Here is an 18171-nt window from a genome sequence, read left to right as displayed (position 1 = left end):
GCCCAGTTATTTCTCGGCTCCCTTGAATTCACGACCCAAGATGTAAATCTCAGCAGACTCCTTTCGGCTTGCTGGTGGCTTCACGTAGTTGACAAACTGGAAAAACCTTCTGATGTCGTCTGAGAGCTTGACTGCTTCACTGCCGTTCCAGATTTTGCATAAGAAAGAACCACCAATGCTGAGAACTTTGAAGGAGAGTATGAGAGCTGCATATGTAAGTGTGACAATGGCCTCGTGGTCAAGAGATTTCACACCACTGGCATTTGGTGCCAAGTCGCTCAGTACAACGTCCGCAGATTTGCCACTGAGGCATTGCAAGACCTTTGTTGTGGACTCGGGCTTCAATATGTCGGTGTTGGGGAGGAAGGTAGCACCTGGGACAGGATCAATAGGCAGAAGGTCTAGGCCAATGACCGTTCCTCTTGTGGTGGTGTGGTCTGAAAGGAATGGAGCGTGTTCAAACATCTCACTGCAATAAGCAATTCATGTTCAATATTCGTTAGGCAACTTGGGATAGTTAAGATTTCTTGCAATTATGAACACTTGAATCAGACACGCAGATGTAGAGCGTTCAGTTTAATCTGGCATAATATGCGTAATAGTACGTCGGACATACGAAGCAGCTAGCATCACGAAAAACTAAATCGAAACACACAACAGAAAAAGCAGCACGTTGCAGATAAGACAAATAAATGCAAGACACCATGAGCGCACCGCTTCATTTGCCCCGTCCCAAGCTAAGTTTTCTGCTTCAACGGCGCACCAAAAAGTCCAAATAGCAACGTCAGTCAAAACACAAAAGCTGTAAATCTTTTCGCTCGAATATGACGTTTTTGTTGGTATTTTATATCGTAACTCCCTAGCGTGTTTGTATGGGTGCTACGGCCGAAGCTCGCTTGAACCCATCGTTCAAACACTGTCGTAACCTTTTCCGTTAGCGTTGATCCTTTCCACGATAACTTGTGTCCAAGCTCCAGGCGCTGCTCCGCATTCCAAGACAGTGCAGCCAGGTTTCAGGATACGGTATTTGTCGTCAATCTCCACAAGCTTATAAGCGCTCCTAGCTCGGTAGTTGTCGTACCGCGACTGTTTCACATAGGGGTCATTAAGGTGTCTCGTCAGCCAGTCCTGCGAAGCTTTGCTCTTGCCTTTCAAGTTTTGTGGCTGAAGTTTCAACTGCGCGGCGCTTGTATGTATCATACGCCGCAAACTCTGCGAAGCATGCTGCCCTGTAAAACGCATGAGAGCTTCCATGAAAGTCCTGGAAGCGGACGTACGGATTGCAAAGCGGATTGTCTTGGCTCAGATGCCATTAGAACGCAGTTTTGGTGTAGTAGAGAAGGGAACGCGTAAAACACTGAACCTGCAGTATACAAGAAAATGTCCTCCGAGATATACGTTCACTACGTTGAACATGTCATCAGGGTGCAAAAAAATAGATAAAAAATAAAATTAATTATTACAGAATTTGATCTTTGACTTTCCTGCGATTATTTCAAAATTGCTTAAGTATCTGCAAGTTGATAAATTTTTAACGCCGTCTTGCCATCTGCTTTGCTACGCTCGAGGACTTTATAAAAGTGGCGCTAACATCGCTGTTGCGGCCATTTTTGTTATGGTGCATGGTAGGGTCGCTGAGTGGCACCACTGTAGTAGCGCAGTACGTTGGTCTGATGCGTCTGTCGAAAGTCGGCGTGTGCGTTCCTTGTTTTACGGTTCTACATGGTTCTACGTGCTCGCCGTGTGTTTCAGTGTGGCAGTGTTGATGTGTGACCATCGAGCTTGTGCCGCAGTTTGTGGCTGCCAACAGACATGACCACCGAGTGTGGACAACGCCGGTGTTGTGTGCTGTGCATGTGAGTCGTGGAACGGTGCTCCGGCGGACGGCAGCAATGTAAGCGAGTTTTGTTTGTGTTACCGGCGCTGCCAGTGGGGGAAAAAAAAAAGAAAGAAAGGGAAAGAGTTCGCTTCGGCGATGTTTCCATTCTAAGCGGCCTGCAGCCGAGCTAGACTATAATCGCGCTTGTTTGGCTCGTCGCTAGAGCGGTGAGCAGGCTAATGCCACACGAGAAGCCTTATGGGGCGTCTCTTGCGCACTGAGTGTCCAGAGCCTGCGGCTTTTAACCGGAACAGGGCAACACGCATTCCCGTCGATGCGCATTCCGGTTTTTTCATCAGCGGTCGGCGGAGCCTTGCTGTGCGCCTACGCAAACTGTCAGCCGTCCGCAGCATTTGACATCGTGCATGAAATGCACTGTACGCAGATTTATTTACCTAACGCCCCTGGGCGTTATGCTAAAGGCATGTGTGCATGGCAGGGCGGTGTTTCCCTCGCCGGTGACTGCATTGGGAGCCCATTCGTGGCGACCAGCTTGTCAGGCAAGAACATGCGCGCGTCCGTTTAAATGGACAGCGACTGAGCCAGCCGCACGAAAGGGCGTGCGTGATCCTCGTCTCTGCAGCCGAGTGTGTAAACTATGAAGGAAAGATGTTAACTCTTCGGCGGGTGTCCCTGCAACTGTCACGTGCCTTCGGGATTCGTGACATGCAAGGCGCGTACTTCTTTATTGTTAGTATTAGCATACCTTGTGGCAAATTCTTCGAATTTATCTCGGTGAGACATCGGGCAGCTGTCGACACGTCCTGGCTATCTCGTTTAGGTCGGCGCGGGCGTGTCTCTTCCCTGACGTATTCAGCGATTTGCTTCAGTGGCTTTGATAAGCGCTCCGTTGAAATTCAGTGAGCTTTTTAAGGCGAACCTTTCTTTGTGCCGACAGTGGCTGCTGCTGCCTTCATGCCAACAGCTTTCACACATGACAGCACACATATAATGAGCCGGCTTATTATAGTCGTATGTGCTACCCGTTTGCGCCGTTGACCGGCCGTGCTATCTTCGGAATTACGCAATGAAACAACAAACGGCACCCAGATATCGTCACTGCGACAGCGCATAATTCTTTTATTAGTGCGGATATTTCTATGCCCCGGGTTTCGCGTGTCTGCTCAGTCAGTTTCTCACCAAGTGGGCCGACCCCAGAGACAATGCAATAGTAAGCTGGCCTGGGGACGCTCACTGTCGCGTGACGCAGCAGTGCTCAGCGAGCCTTGTAGGTGCGCACTGAAAGTGACATCGCCGAAAGTGACCGTCCGAGAATGCGTCCCCTGATCTACGAGATGGCGTAGCGTTAACTGAGGCGATCCCGGATACAATGTGGTCTCAGCGCTTTGCCGGACAGACAATAATCGCTATTCGGCATATGCTGGAAAACTCGATGCAGTAGTTTTATAGCATTTAATTAGCTGCTTTGTGTGCCGCTCGTGTCTGCAGCGGCAAAATTGTGCAGATTTCACGCACTGTGGGAATCGACGTTATGCGAGGCGTTTTGCAGGCCGCATTGGCGGCGCTTTGCGGTATTCTGGCAAGCGCGGGAGCGAAAACATAGAGAAAGAAAAATACAATTCCCTTTCTCTATGGCGAAAACGTGAGCAGCCAGGCTGGTGGTGCCACCTGGTGGTGCAAAACTCACCCACATAAACACAGCAAATTACTATATTATTCTTAGCTGCTGGCGTAAAATTTCGGCAGTGGCGTAATCGTGTTCACAATTACGCCGCTGCCGAAAATTTGCACCAGCAGCAAAGCAGAATATAGTAAGTTACTGCAATTTTAGCTCTGTGTCTGGTTGAGTTCTACGCCACCAGGCGTCTGCACCGCTCATGTTTACGCCCCGACCATCCGGCAATCCGCCCTAACCACCCCCGTTTGCAGTAATAGCGGACACGCTGAAAGTCTATTCGCACTTTCCAGCGCCTATAGGTGGCGCGGAGAACGTTCCAATATGGCGGGGATAGAGGCGATGCGAAAGCGTGCGCATCTGCAGAAGCAGGCGGCTTACGGGCCTCTGGTATCTCTAAGCGCGATCCTTAACATTGCTAAGGAAACGCAGAGATGTGTTGTAGAGGGAGAAGCTACGTTTAACGCTGGCCATATAATATGGTGTGAAATACGAAAGACAACAAGCGCGGCTGTTCAGGTCGAGTAACTCTGCCTGCAGACAAGCGCCGTGAGAGGCCCGCCGCATACTGTAAATGTTCAAGTCTGCAGTGTATACCCGGCGCCGTAAAGGTCACTATGTATCCTTAACGCTTCGTAACCTATACGCGATGTACAAGAATTGACACCAAGCAGTTAATCGGTAGCGCTCAGATGTAAACAAAGCGCAGTATGCGCTTTATGCCGCTGCATAAGGTAAACGTTGGGTGCATTCACGATGAGATAAATGGCTCGACGCACCGGCTTATATACGGAATGCTTGTTAATGATGCCAGATAATACGTAAACATTTCAGTAGTGCCGAGTTACAATATATGAGTGACACTATGACGTGTGCCAGCGCGCCCCGTTTTACAGCACTATTAATGTTTTCGCGTGCTGTAGGGAAGCTCGCATGCGCATTCTTCATCAATGACCGCTTCAGGTACGTAGTCCTGGCCCTTGTTTCTTGCAACATTGTTATAGAAGAGTATTTGCCGAAACAGCGCGAGTGCAAGCAGAAAACTTAATAAACGGTGACACTTGTGTACTTAAATTTACTTTGGGAATCTGTAGAGGGCCTTCTTCGGCCAACGCTAGGTCTCAGTTACACCATGGTCTCAGTCTTGCTTCGTGGGGCCGCAGCGGGATCTTTTGCGAAGGCACAGCGTTTCTCTTCAGCCGCTTTCGTAAGAGCTCGCCACAAAAATAAAATGAAATCATTGAGCAACAGTCAAGTACACTCACCAAGGTGGCCCCAAAAGAAGTTTTTGTTGAAATTCTCGCTACATATGACTGTTTCTTCGCTCACTTGCTTCCCGATGCGAAGCTTGATCACCCACAACTTCCTGTCTTTTTTTTTTTGGAAAGTGGTGCTTTTCCCAATACTTCTCCCAATATTGCACGATTTGTGCATTGTGGCACACTGCACATGCGGTTGCTCTTCGCTCGTCAACTGTTTTTTTTTTTACATATCAAAGAGTACCAAAACGCCAACACAGCTGCAGAAACCGCGTGGGCGGGAGATCCATCACCCCCTCCCGGGTTCCGAAAAAATCCGCGCGGCGGCGCTAGCGTATCTGGAAAGCGCGGCGGCGCTAGCGTATTTGGGAAAGAGAGCAACGAAAGCAAAATGGCCAGCCCAAATTTGAACGCTGAACAAATAGCAAATATAGTCACTAGAGTGGAGGAAGAAATTGGCAAGTCGCCAAGTAAGGGGTGGGAATATGGTGAGCTTCTAAGTGTAGTAACCACAGAAATACGGAAAGAGAAACAACACGTTCATTGGAAAGGAAAAAAGAAACCGAAAAGCTGGTGGAACAAGGAGATACGAGAAGCGATCGCCGAAAGACAGAAAGCATCTCGAGAGCACAGGCAGGCAAAGAAGGCGCAGTTGCCACAGGATGAAGTAACCGGTAAATGGGAAATATACCGGGAGAAAAAGTCTATGGTTCAAATACTGGTGCAAGCAAAATTAAAAGGTGAAAGTGAGAGTTGGTTGTCAGAAATACGTGAGAAAAAGAAGGCCGCACCTAGAATATTTTGGAATCACATAAAATTTTTAGGCAGAAAATCAACAACAATACAACAACATATCCTAGACGAAGATGAAAACAGACTGGAAGGAGAAGCAGCAATAAATTACATCCAAAAAGTAACAGCCGAATCTTTCCAAGGCAAGGACGAGGTTGTATTTGAAGAGAAAAAGAGCATGAAAGAGACCCAAGGGGGAAAGGAGCTAGTGCTTACAAATTTAAACTGGAAGAAAGCGGAAGAGAAAATACCTAAGCGCACAGCCACAGGGCTAGACGAGGTTCCCGTTAGGCTGATAAATGAACTGGGACCAAAAAGTAAGGAAGCTCTCGTGAAAGCAGTTGAAAAAACTTTAAAAGATAGACGAATACCAGACAGTTGGCGACAAAGTAGAATGAATTTAATTTATAAAGGTAAGGGGGAGAAAGACAGAATTCACTCGTATAGACCGTTGACCATTACATCGGTAATATACAGGCTAGCAATGCAGGCAATCAAATTAAAGCTTCAAGCATGGGCAGAAAATAACGACATTTTGGGAGAGCTTCAGAATGGCTTTAGAATAGGTAGGCGTTTGGATGATAACTTGTTTGTTCTTACTCAGTGTATTGAAATATCAAAAGCAGAAAGCAGACCGTTGTATGTGGCCTTTTTGGACATTACAGGAGCATACGACAACGTAGACCGCAGCATTTTGTGGGATATTCTGGAAGGGGAAGGCTTAGGTAACGATTGTATACAGCTTTTGAGAGAGATTTACCTAGAAAATACTGTTTGCGTTGAATGGGAAGGGATGAGGAGCGCGGAGAAAGTTCATATCAACAAGGGACTGAGGCAGGGGTGCCCTTTATCCCCGCTGCTGTTTATGATGTACATGGTGAGGATGGAGAGGGCGCTAGAAGGAAGTAATATCGGGTTTAATCTCTCATACAAACAGGCAGGTACAGTAATAGAGCAGCAACTCCCAGGTTTATTTTATGCAGACGACATTGTGTTGCTCGCAAACAACCAAAGTGATTTGCAACGTCTGGCTAATATTTGTGGACAGGAAGGCAACAATTTAGGTTTGAAATTTAGTGTTAGAAAATCAGGTGTTATTGTATTCAATGAAAACAGTGAACAGACAGTGGAGATACAGGGCCAAGAAATACCTCGGGTAACAGAATATAAATACCTTGGTATATGGATAAACGAAGGCAACGGATATATGGAAACACAGGAAAAAACCATAACAGTCAAGGGGAAGAGAAATGCAGCCATAATGAAGCACAGAGCGCTATGGGGATACAATAGGTACGAGGTCCTCCGAGGTATGTGGAAAGGGGTAATGGTTCCAGGACTTACTTTTGCAAATGCGGTTGTTTGCTTTAAATCAGGGGTACAATCAGGACTCGACGGGAACCAAAGGTCAGTGGGTCGCCTCGCATTGGGCGCTCACGGGAAGACTACAAATGAAGCTGTGCAAGGGGATATGGGCTGGACTAGTTTTGAAGTGAGGGAAGCTCGCAGTAAAATTGAGTATGAAGAACGGCTGAGGAATATGGAGGAAAGTAAATGGGCTGGGAGAGTGTTCAGGTATCTGTACAGGCAAAACATTGATTCACAGTGGAGGAAAAGAACTAGGAAGCTTACCAGCAAGTATGCGGCCTGTGGGGTGGGCAACACAGCAACAAAGAAGGTCAAGCGGAAAGTCAGAGAGGCTGAATTAATCTCATGGGTGGCGGCAATGGAAAAGAAACCTGCCATGAGTAACTACTTAAGGGGAAAAAACGAAATTAGGAAAGAAACCATTTATGATAACTCAAAGGGAAGCTCATTACTTTTCGAAGCGAGATCGGGATGCCTTAGAACACGCACGTATAAAGCGAGATATAAGAAGGAAGAAGAAGCATGTGCTTGCTGCGGTAAAGCTAGGGAAACGACGGAGCATATTTTATTAGAATGTGAAGACATCTATCCAGCGGTCGATTTAGGCACCACTGGCCTCCTTGAAGCCCTTGGGTTCAGCGGGAGCAGTGGAAAAGCAAACAGGTCCGCAATAGACATCAGTAAGAGGCGATTGGAGGATTGGTGGAAGAAAAGTAGGGAAACGACAAAGGACGGAGACGTACAAAAGCACAGTTCGCAATAGGGTATCAGAAAATTTGGACGTGGTAGTTTATAGTGTGTTTTTTTGTTCTCATGGGTTAACCTAGGTAGGATATTAGGCAGCATAGTAGCAAGAGCTTGGTGGCGCAAGCCACCGCCCCGTTCCAAAGGGGACGCTCATAACATCCATCCATCCATCCAGCGCGAATTGTCTAGGGTTCCGCACAGCGTTACCAGGTTGACTACTGTGCTTGTGCAAATCTAGTATTTTTTTCAAAAGAACTTGAGTTTGGCCTAGTTGGCGTTTACTTTATGTCACATTGACCGCTAATAAAGACGAAGACATAGGAAGGAAACACAAAACGACGACACGGCCGCTTGTGTGGGCAGTGCGACTTTGAGACCCGTTATGCAGCTACGCCGGCCACTAAAATGAGTAGCAGCATACGAAGTGAGTACCGAAACATCGCAATGTCCTACTGCCACATACTGTGCCGTGACGTTCATCTCCCTTTAATTTGTCATTTCTACATTTCAATTAAAACTAAAATAACTTCACCTATGCTTTGCTTCATTATCTGGCTGTCAGCTTCAATTGGACGTAGTTCCATATCAGGCTTAACTACGTCGTGGGCTTAAGGCATGATAGAATGGTCGGTGTCGCAGTGGCGAAGTTCCGCCGTTGTCACGGTAACTCAGTAGCCTTCTCATGTTTAACGTTGAAAGGTGTACGTCTCATGCAGGCAGCGCCGCGGTCTTCTGACGAAGGTCACTAAACGTACCACGGTCTCCCTGCAAATAGTTGCAGCAATAAAAAGCATGGAAACTGTTCCTAACTGCACTTCACAACCATTTTTCACGCTAGTGCCTTCCACAAAACCTTAACAGGCGTCTCACTGGGTGCTTCTTCCAGTGCAGTTGTTTTTGATCGGTGAGGCTTTCTACTGAGTTCACATTTTCTACAATTCATATATTCCAACTTATGGACACAAATATATGCCATATAACAAGTTCGGCGTGCTTGGAAGAAATATTATTCAAGCAAAATATTCAAGCTATTAAACTGGGAAGGTTTCGGAGTAAGGATCGACGGCGAATAACTCGGCAACTTTCGGTTTGCCGATGACATTGTTCTATTCAGCAACACCTAAACGAGTTACAACAAATGATTGAAGACCTTAACAGAGAGAGTGTAACAGTGAGGCTGAAGATTAATATGCAGAAGACAAAGGTAATGATAAATAACCGGGAAAGGGAACAAGAATTCAGGATCGCCAGTCAGCCTCTAGAGTCTGCGAAGGAGTACGTTTACCTAGGCCAACTCATCACAGGGAACCCTGACCATGACAAGGAAGTTCATAGAAGAAGAAAAATGGGTTGGATCGCATACGGCAGACATCGCGAGCTCCTGACTGAAAGCTTACCGTTACCATTGAAAAGTAAGGTATGCAATCAGTGCATTTTACCGGTACTGGCATGGGGCAGAGACTTGGAGACTGACAAAGAAACTTGAGAACAAGATAAGGACTGCGCAAGGAGCGATGGAACAATGAATGCTAGGCATAACTTTAAGAGACAGAAAGAGAGCGGTTTGGATCAGAGAGCAAATGGGTATAGACGACATTCTAATTGACATAAAGAGAAAACAGATGGCGTTGGACAGGTCATGTAAGGCATAGAGTAGATAACCGTTGGACCATTTGGGTGACAGAATGAGTACCAAGAGAAGGGAAGTGCAGTAGAGGACGTCAGAAGACTAGGTGGTGCGACGAAAGTAGGAAATTTGCGAGCGCTGGTTGGAGTCGGTTGGCGCGGGACAGGGGTAATTGGAGATCGCGGGGAGATGCCTTCATCCTGCAGTGGACGTAAAATAGGATGATGATGAAGTTACTTGTGCACCATTGCCCTGCTACTACGTACTATGTTTGATCGTGAAAGCAAACGGTGCGCTGTGGCTGCTGGTCGCAAACACGTGTCACTGCGGTCGTTCGGTGCCTTCCGGAAGCTGCTACTCAATTCGTGCCGCGCGTACAATCTGACAATGCAACGTTAGGCGAGAACATACACAACAGGTAGGCACAACGATACCAATCATGCAGGCGCGTCCTGCACTGAGTGATAGCTTTAATTTGTTAGCGGATGAAATGCAGTTCTCGGAAAAAGGATAAATAAGAGAAGACATGCCAACGCCTGCCCTTAGAAAGCATCGTCCTGATGCTACACACGCGGGAGTAACAAAAAAAGTAGCAAACAAAGAAACAAAGTCCCAGAGTTCGTTAGCGCTGGTGAAAGGGCTCACAACACGGACTACTTCAGGCCGCGAGCGGCGCCGCTGTGATGGCACGACTAGTTTCAAGTTTGTTGCTTCTTTCATTAGTGGTACATATATGCAGTAGAATCTGCCCCCATCAAGTTCCGCTTTGATCTTGTCAGTGAGGGTGATTAAAGCTAGGTTAGTAGAATAGTTTAGAGCTAGGTTAGTAGTAATAGTTACTGTATATGCTACCAAATAAGTAGCATATACAGTAACTCTAGACACGACCTCATAGTCCAGTGCTTCAATACGTCGGGTGATCTTGTAGGGTCCGAAATAGCGTGCTGGGGTCCAAACTCAAACACGGTCGCCGGGCAGGTACTTGACGTACGTCGTGGCTGGTTCTTGATGCGCATGCGGCAGAACTGTCGGGCTGCTTCAGCGCTCTGGAGATAGGCAGGCCACATCGAGGTTGTCTTCGTCGGTGACGTCGGTAGCATGGCGTCTAGCGTCGTCGCCGAATTATGGTGGCTAGAGTCTAGCCACCATAGCCGGATTCCTTCCATAAACCAGCTTGAATGGCGTCGCGTGCGTTGTTTCCTTCACCGCTGTGTTGTGAGCGAAGGTTACGTATGGAAGGACCGCACCCAGCTCTTGTGTTGGGCGTCGACGTACATCGCCAACTTGTCGGCGAACGTATTGTTCAGCCATTCCGTAAGACTATTTGTCTGCGGATGGTAGGTAGCTGTCCACTTATGGCTTGTACGGCTGTGTTGCAGAATCGCTTGGTGGCGCGCTTTCGGTCGGCGATGAGCACTTTCCGGAGGACCGCGTTGTAACAGGATAGAATTCGGGGCCCAAGCGGCTTGGAGACCCAAGAAAATTGCGGGCCGCCAGTGCGCATGCGCAAAACCCAAGCCAGTCTTGGGTTCTTGCGTTTGCGTTAACCCAAGACCCAAAAATCGAAAGCTAGCGTGGGCCCCCAAGCCGTCTTGGGCCGCCCTCGCGGGTGACAGCTATGGCGTACAGCAGATGGTCGCAGAGCAAACTTTATTTACTTCGACTGATTTTCACCATTTCACGCGGGTGACCTCGCAGTTTTTTCGCAACGCGTCACAAGAAAACACCAACTAAGAGCACTTGGCTTCGATTGGCTTTGCTTGGCTTAGAATCGCACACTTAATTCGTAATGCTAACCGGTACAGTTTCTTACATTTTATTGTTCGTTGTTTTTGCTCAAAAATGCATTCTGTGTGTTTTCACTTGTAAGAAAAGCTGTTCATTTTTTTTTCCAAGCGCCTTTCTATTTTCCACACTGCGACGCCCCAAGCGCTCAACCCAACGCTCAGTGGCGTAGCTAGGTCACGTGGCATCCGGGGCCCTTAGGTTTTCTGTCACCCCCCCGCTGGGTGTCATCATCATCATCATCAGCCCGGTTACGCCCACTGCAGGGCAAAGGCCTCTCCCATACTTCTCCAACAACCCGGGTCATGTACTAATTGTGGCCATGCCGTCCCTGCAAACTTCTTAATCTCATCCGCCCACCTAACTTTCTGCCGCCCCCTGCTACGCTTCCCTTCCCTTGGGATCCACTCCGTAACCCTTAATGACCATCGGTTATCTTCCCTCCTCATTACATGTCCTGCCCATGCCCATTTCTTTTTCTTGATTTCAACTAAGATGTCATTAACTCGCGTTTGTTCCCTCACCCAATCTGCTCTTTTCTTATCCCTTAACGTATCCCGCTGGGTGTAGCCGGTGGAAAGAGGGGTGTCTTCAGACGTATATGACACCCCCCCCCCCTCCCTCACTGGCCCCTTGCACCCGGGGCCCACGGCCCCCCGGCCCCCCCTGTTGCTACGCCACTGCCAACGCTGTCTGCGTTCTACCCAACCCTCAAACTCTGCTGCTCATCTAAACCCAAGAGCAACCGACGCAACGCGGCTTGGGGGCCCAGAGCCTTGCGCCCCCAATTCTAAAACTCTCTAATTTTCGACGAAGAGTTTCTCCACTTCGGCCGCACCACTTTTAGGCAAGGTTTTCGTTTCGGCGTATAGCGGGTAAGGTAGTCGGTAGCCGCGACGATCCACTTATTCACGGATGTGTTGACGTCGGAAAGGGCACCCCCCTCAAGCCTCAGTGCATCCTGATATACTGGAACAATCGACAAGGAGGCTCGATTGGCTGTAGCAGTCCTGCTGGCCTTGGTGGTGGTGTCTTGCCTTGCTGACAATCTCGAACACTTGACGTCACGCGTTTCAGATTATAGGGGAGATTTGACAGGCAATTGCCTCGGGATTGTGTTTGTCATGTAGGCGCACATTTTAATCTTACTCGAGGCACTAATTACACCAGTGTACGTGCAAATTAGAGTAACTTGGTAATCGAAAGAGCCGTACGACTAATTCTGATGCAAGACTTGAAGCCCGTCATCCGAGGAGTTCATAACCGTTTCCACACTTGCAAAAAAATATTGACGCCGGTCCATCGTCGCTCCCGCAGCTGCAGTCGCCTGTGAATGGCCGCGGAACAAAAGCGGAGATAATGCCGCAGACGACACATAGGCACATACCTAAATATTGCCGCGCGTACGTTGATCACGTTTTTCGCCGGCTTATCGTTATTGTGTTATCGTTCGGCACTACAACGCCTGCCTTTTGAAAATTTCTTGTCCCCAATTCTGTGCCGAAAAACATACTTGTCTCTTCCGATTGCGCTTGCGACGCGAGTGTTGCTGCACATTTTCGAACGTAAACGTGAGCACCAGATTAGACAGTTTTAGTTACACGTTCGTAGAGGCTTTGTGTACGTAGAGCTACGTGTGAGCAGTGCGCATGCGTAGAACGTAGCGGGCGCGCGCGCGTCTCACGGGCGTACGTGTGATTCAATTTTTTTGCGTGCGTTTCTTGCGCACGTAGACAGCTTCGGGCGGGAGTTCCGCAAGAACACGAACAAGCGATAGCGCTCCGCGCGTGCGCAGAGGCGGATTGGCTACCGCCGTGTTCACATTTCCCGACAGATGGAGCTACGGGGTCCCTCTTGGCGTGCGTCGCGTACGTGTAGCTAAAAGCGTTTCAGATGGCGTGCACGTAAGGTACGTAGGCTTTTCACGTTTGCGTACGTGAAGCTTTACGTACGTGTAACTAAAACTGTCTATTACTAGCGAAGCGTATACGGTGACCGGGACACACAAATAGCGGAATGCCAATGGAACCATGAGCTCGGCGACCGTGCTCGCCGTTATAAATTGTTGTGTGAGTGCTACTTATATTTCTGGGTAGTTAGATTCTTAAAGGGACTGACAACCAATTTTCATAGTACCTATTTTCTTTAATGGTATGGAAAGCTTACCGGTCAGAGTGTCTAATCATGAAGTGGTAACGCGGAAAACGGCATGAAATATTCTTTTTTATCAGAATTTTTCGATCTGGAAGCAAGCTGAAAACGGTTATAGGTGAGCGCGATAGCGATTATACGCCGTCATTAGTGGAAGGCAGACAAATGCAGCCGTAACTGTGAGAAAGTATTATTCTGTTTATCAAGTCGATGTTCCTGCGATTCATGTTTTCCGAACTGTTAAGGTATTTCTGCGACAATAGCTACGTGTTTTCGTTGTTTCCTGTCCAACTGCTTTGGTATTTAACCAGTCGAAGCGAAATCAATCGGGTGGAAAACGAAACGACGTTTTTACAGGTGATACGCAGTTGAGCGTGTTGTCGTAGCCATGCGTGCGCTTTTGATTTCCGAAGCATAGAATAAAGCGCAAGTGTGTAACAATATAGCAACTGCAATTCTAATCAATAATTATGTTGTACTTAATAACAGTCGACTTACGTACTGTAATTTCATGGACTACATCCGAAGTACCAAGGCTTCAGAACCGCCAGGTCTCGCCACTTACTGGTTTTTCACTTCTTTTGCCAATTTAAAATTACAATTCCTACTTAAATGGGGAACGGGGCGCTGGATTCTGTCACTATAAATCACGGTCATTTCACCTCCATCAACGTCTCGGAACACATTCTGGCCAGTTGTCAGTCGCCTTAACTAAGTTCACCACGCAACAGTACCGGGCAGCTTGGCTATCCGACCGCCAAACCATAGCGAACAAATTAACCGACTCAAGGAGCTATTTTTGCAATTGATCGCGGGTGTCGCGAGCGCTTCACGGTGCCGGCGGCCTGACACGTGGTTACGCCGCTCTCCACCACGAGTGGCGTCTGTCGGCAAACTTGAGGTTGTGAGCCCTGTACAGCATGAATTCACACATGCGTGTGTGGGTTACACACATACGCACATTCTATTTATTTATTTATTTATTTATTTATTTACAGATACTGCCAGCCCTGACACAGGGCTATAGCAGGAGAGGAGTACGAACAATTATAAATGACATATTTTGTACACGGAAAATTGTACATTGAAACAAAAAAGGGACAAAAAATTAAAATTAATAACACCAAGAGGTAACAGCATAAACCGCTGAAGATACAAAGTAAAGTATATTACTGACAAACAAGGATATTTCCGATGTGTTTTGCGAAGAAATCAGTTGATGAGGATGAAACGGCTTCTTCCGACAGGGAGTTCTATTCTTTGATAGCTCTTGGAAAAAAAGCTATACTTGAAACAATCGGTATGAATAACAGGGGCACGAATAAACATTGAATGACGATGTCTAGTAGTTTCACCAGAAAGAATTTCAAAAAAGTCTGTATACCTAATATGAACATGATGATGAATTATTAGGTAAATATATTTAAGTCTTCCATATTTAGATCTAGCCTGTAATGTCGGTAGGTCTGCCTGTACACAAAGTTGTGAGAAGGGGAGTCCGTCCGCCGATATTTATTGAATATATATATATATATATATATATATATATATATATATATATATATATATATATATATATATATATATATATATAGGTTGCCCCTTGGGCAAAGTCGCCAATAATAATATAGATAGCGGAGGGTCTTACAGCGCTTGCTGTAAACTCTTTTGTTAGTTATACCGTGTGTCCCAGCTAACGTTACCCAAGCTGCTAAATAATAATAAAAATCAACGGTGCACAATACGATTATCAGACCTGCGGTGTCCGGTCGTGAGAAGTCTAACGAATGAACACCGTATGTCTCCCATGTTTTTTTTCTCGCACAGCTGCAGACTGGAACGGCCTTCCTAACGAAGTCGCTGTCGTCATGTGCCCATCGCAATTCGTTGAAAATGTAAAAAAAAGAAAAAAAAACTTCCTGTTATTGTGACTATGTACTTATATTCTTACCATCCCTTATGTGACACCCAATTTATTGGGGCCTTGAAGGCGATGAAATGAAATGTTAATCGCTTTTTCTTTCTTCAGGCAGCTTGGCTAACGTTAGCTGGGACATCCTACATACCGCAAGAAATGTGCTCATTTTATGTTATCTTATTTGTTAGCATTTTAGTTCAGTCGCGGTGTATACCACGGTACATAAAATTGTAGCCTGATCCCTGGTGTTTTGAATGGATATAAAGCAGTAATAATTGCTCTCACGTTTGAGAATTCGAATACGTGAAACTTCAAAGAAGCATCCCAAGGAACATGAATGAAAGTAATAATTTGTATGCACTGAAATTCAAGCAGGGTAATATCAGCAATTTTGAAGATGTAGTAAAAGCAGCGGAAGAATTCTATACTGACCTGTACAGTGCCCAGAGCGGCCACGATACCTCCATTCGAAGTAGTAATGAACAGGTTATAGAGGCTCCTTCTATAACTAGCGATGAAGTTAGAAGCGCCTTGCAAGACACGAAACGGAGAAAAGTGGCAGGAGAAGATGGACTACTAGTCGATTTAATCAAAGATACAGCAGACATACTGCTTGAAAAACTGGCGGCACTTTATACGAACTGTCTATCGACTTCAAATGTGCCAGAGAACTGGAAGAATGCCGATATTATCTAACCAACAAAAAGGGAGACGTTAAAGAATTGAAAAATTATCGGCCCATTAACTTACCTCCAATATTATATAAAATATTCACCAAGTCAATCTCCAATAGAATAATAGCAACACCCGACTTCAGCCAATCAAGGGAACAGGCTGGCTTCAGGAAGGGGTACACTACTATGGATCACATCCATGTCATCAATCGGGTGACCGAGAAATCCGCAGAGTACAGTCAGCCTCTCTGTATGGCTTTCATAGATTACGAAAAGGCATTTGATTCAGCAGAGATACCAGCAGTCAGAGGCATTACGTAATCAAGGAGTACAGGGTGCTTACGTAAATATCTCCGAAAATATCTACAGATATTCCCCAGCGACCTTAATATTCTACGCAAGAAAAATAGGAAGATACCTATAAAGGGGCCAGACAGGGAGACACAATCTCTCCAATGCTATTCACTGCACGCTTGGAAGAAGTATTCAAGCTACTAAACTGGGAAGGCTTAGATGTAGGGATTGACGGCGAATATTTCAACAACCTTTGGTTTGCCGATGACATTGTTCTATTCAGCAACACTGCAGACGAGTTATAACAAATGATTGAGGACCTTAACGAGAGAGTGTAAGAGTGGGGTTGAAGAGTAATATGCAGAAGACAAAGGTAATGATAAATGACCGGGGAAAGGAACAAGAGTTTCGGATCGACAGTAGGCCTGTAGAGTGTGAAGGAGTAAGTTTACCAAAGTCAATTAATCACAGGGAACCCTGATCATGAGAAGGAATATTACAGAATAAAAATGGGCTGGAGCGCATACGGCATACGTTGTCAGATCCTGACTGGAAGCTTACCATTATCATTAAAAAGAAAGGTGTACAATCAGTACATTCTACCGGTGTAGACGTATGGTGCAGAAACTTGGAGACCGACAAAGAAGCTCGAAAACACGTTAAGGACCGCGCAAAGAGCGATGGAACGAAGAATGTTAGGCGTAACGTTAAGACACAGGAAGAGAACGGTGTGGATCAGACCAAACGGGTATAGCCGATATTCTAATTGACATTAAGAGAAAGAAATGGAGCTGGCCAGGTCATGTAATGCGTAGGTTAGATAACCGGTGGACCATTAGGGTTACAGAATGGGTGCCAAGAGAAAGAAATCGCAGTCGAGGACGGCAGAAGACTATAGGTAGGGTGATTAAATTAAGAGTTTCGCAGGCGCTAGCTGGACTCGGTTGGCGCAGAGCAGGAGTAATGGGAGATCGCAGGGAGAGGCCTTCGTCCTGCACCGGACATAAAATAGCATGATGATGATGAATAATTTGATATTTTTAGTGTAAGTACGGAGAGCCAGAAAAATCTCAAATCCACTGCGCGCTCTTCCGTGGGTGAAAGTCCGACAGGACGCGAAGGGTTGCTCGCAATAATTTGTGCAAGCGCTGTCGAAGCACTGACGGGCAAAAGCATTCCACGGTGGGAACAATAATGATGCACTTGATGTTAGGCAAACAGAATTATCAAAATAACACACTCATGGGCCTTTACCGTTTGAGAGATCGCTAATGCCCGTGTCACACGGGCACCGATGAAATTGTTTATGATAAGGAAGCGCGACACTTCCTAAGGGAGTTCGACCGTAAGGAAGTTGTGGTTGTGTCACCCGGCCAATAAGGAATATTTAGAGGTAGCCGCCAGAGGCGCACTCAGCGGTGTTTGGGTTGTGTACAAGAGTGTAACTTCTAATTACGCTCGTAGCTAATTTAACGCTCTTTGCATAAAAAATATTATTCACTATGTTTGATGCGAAAAACATCTTGTTAATTATCAAAGTGCGCTTGCTAAACACAGCAGTGTTGACAGTGACGCTAGCCACCCTGTGCTTATGTGTTTCCCTTTGCGGCCGCGGCAAGTTGGCTCTGGGTTCGGTTACCCGAACTGCTGCGAACTGTACTAAAACGCAACATTTCGTGCACGGTGATCTCTTGAGCTTTTTTTTTTTTTTTCGTCTACTCTGCCGGTGTCAGTCATGAGTGACCGCAGCGACCACTGCACGACTAGCACAACAAAGGCCACGTTTATATATTATCCCTACGCGAGTTTGTAGAGTCGGAATTCAGGCTTACCGAGCCCGACCTTACCGCATTATATTTTATATATTAATGACAGTGTAGACACTGTTACACTGTTACTCAGCCCGTACAAATAAAACAATTCGCTGATGACTGTCTCCTCTTTAATGAAATCATCTGCGAACAAGATCAAGTCGTTACTCTAAACTATAACCTTTGAGACGTATTAGCTTGGTGTGCACGCTGGGATATGCAGCTTAACA

General features: G+C 46.5%; 2 protein-coding genes across 3 annotated transcripts in view; one reads left to right on the top strand and one right to left on the bottom strand.

Annotated features, from left to right (window-relative positions):
- Positions 1-6: 6 nt before the first annotated feature.
- Positions 7-1271, bottom strand: LOC135918955 (rRNA methyltransferase 2, mitochondrial-like). The gene is made up of 2 exons (XM_065452670.1): positions 927-1271; positions 7-437 (listed from the first exon to the last, which is right to left on the bottom strand). The coding sequence occupies exons 1-2, from the start codon at positions 1252-1254 to the stop codon at positions 7-9; spliced, it is 759 nt and encodes a 252-aa protein (XP_065308742.1). The 5' UTR covers positions 1255-1271.
- A 324-nt stretch (positions 1272-1595) lies between these two features.
- Positions 1596-18171, top strand: part of MICAL-like (protein) — an 80950-nt gene continuing 64374 nt past the window's right edge. For both annotated transcript variants that reach the window (XM_065452652.2, XM_065452655.2), the window contains exon 1: positions 1596-1894. The gene's annotated coding sequence lies outside the window, so the exon portion shown is untranslated. The remainder of the gene's footprint in view (positions 1895-18171) is intronic.

The sequence above is a fragment of the Dermacentor albipictus genome, chromosome 8 (genome assembly GCF_038994185.2).
Source record: "Dermacentor albipictus isolate Rhodes 1998 colony chromosome 8, USDA_Dalb.pri_finalv2, whole genome shotgun sequence".
Lineage (NCBI taxonomy): Eukaryota > Metazoa > Arthropoda > Arachnida > Ixodida > Ixodidae > Dermacentor > Dermacentor albipictus.
The sequence above is the reverse complement of the archived record's forward strand: the minus strand, read 5'-3'. Positions and strand labels throughout refer to the sequence as shown.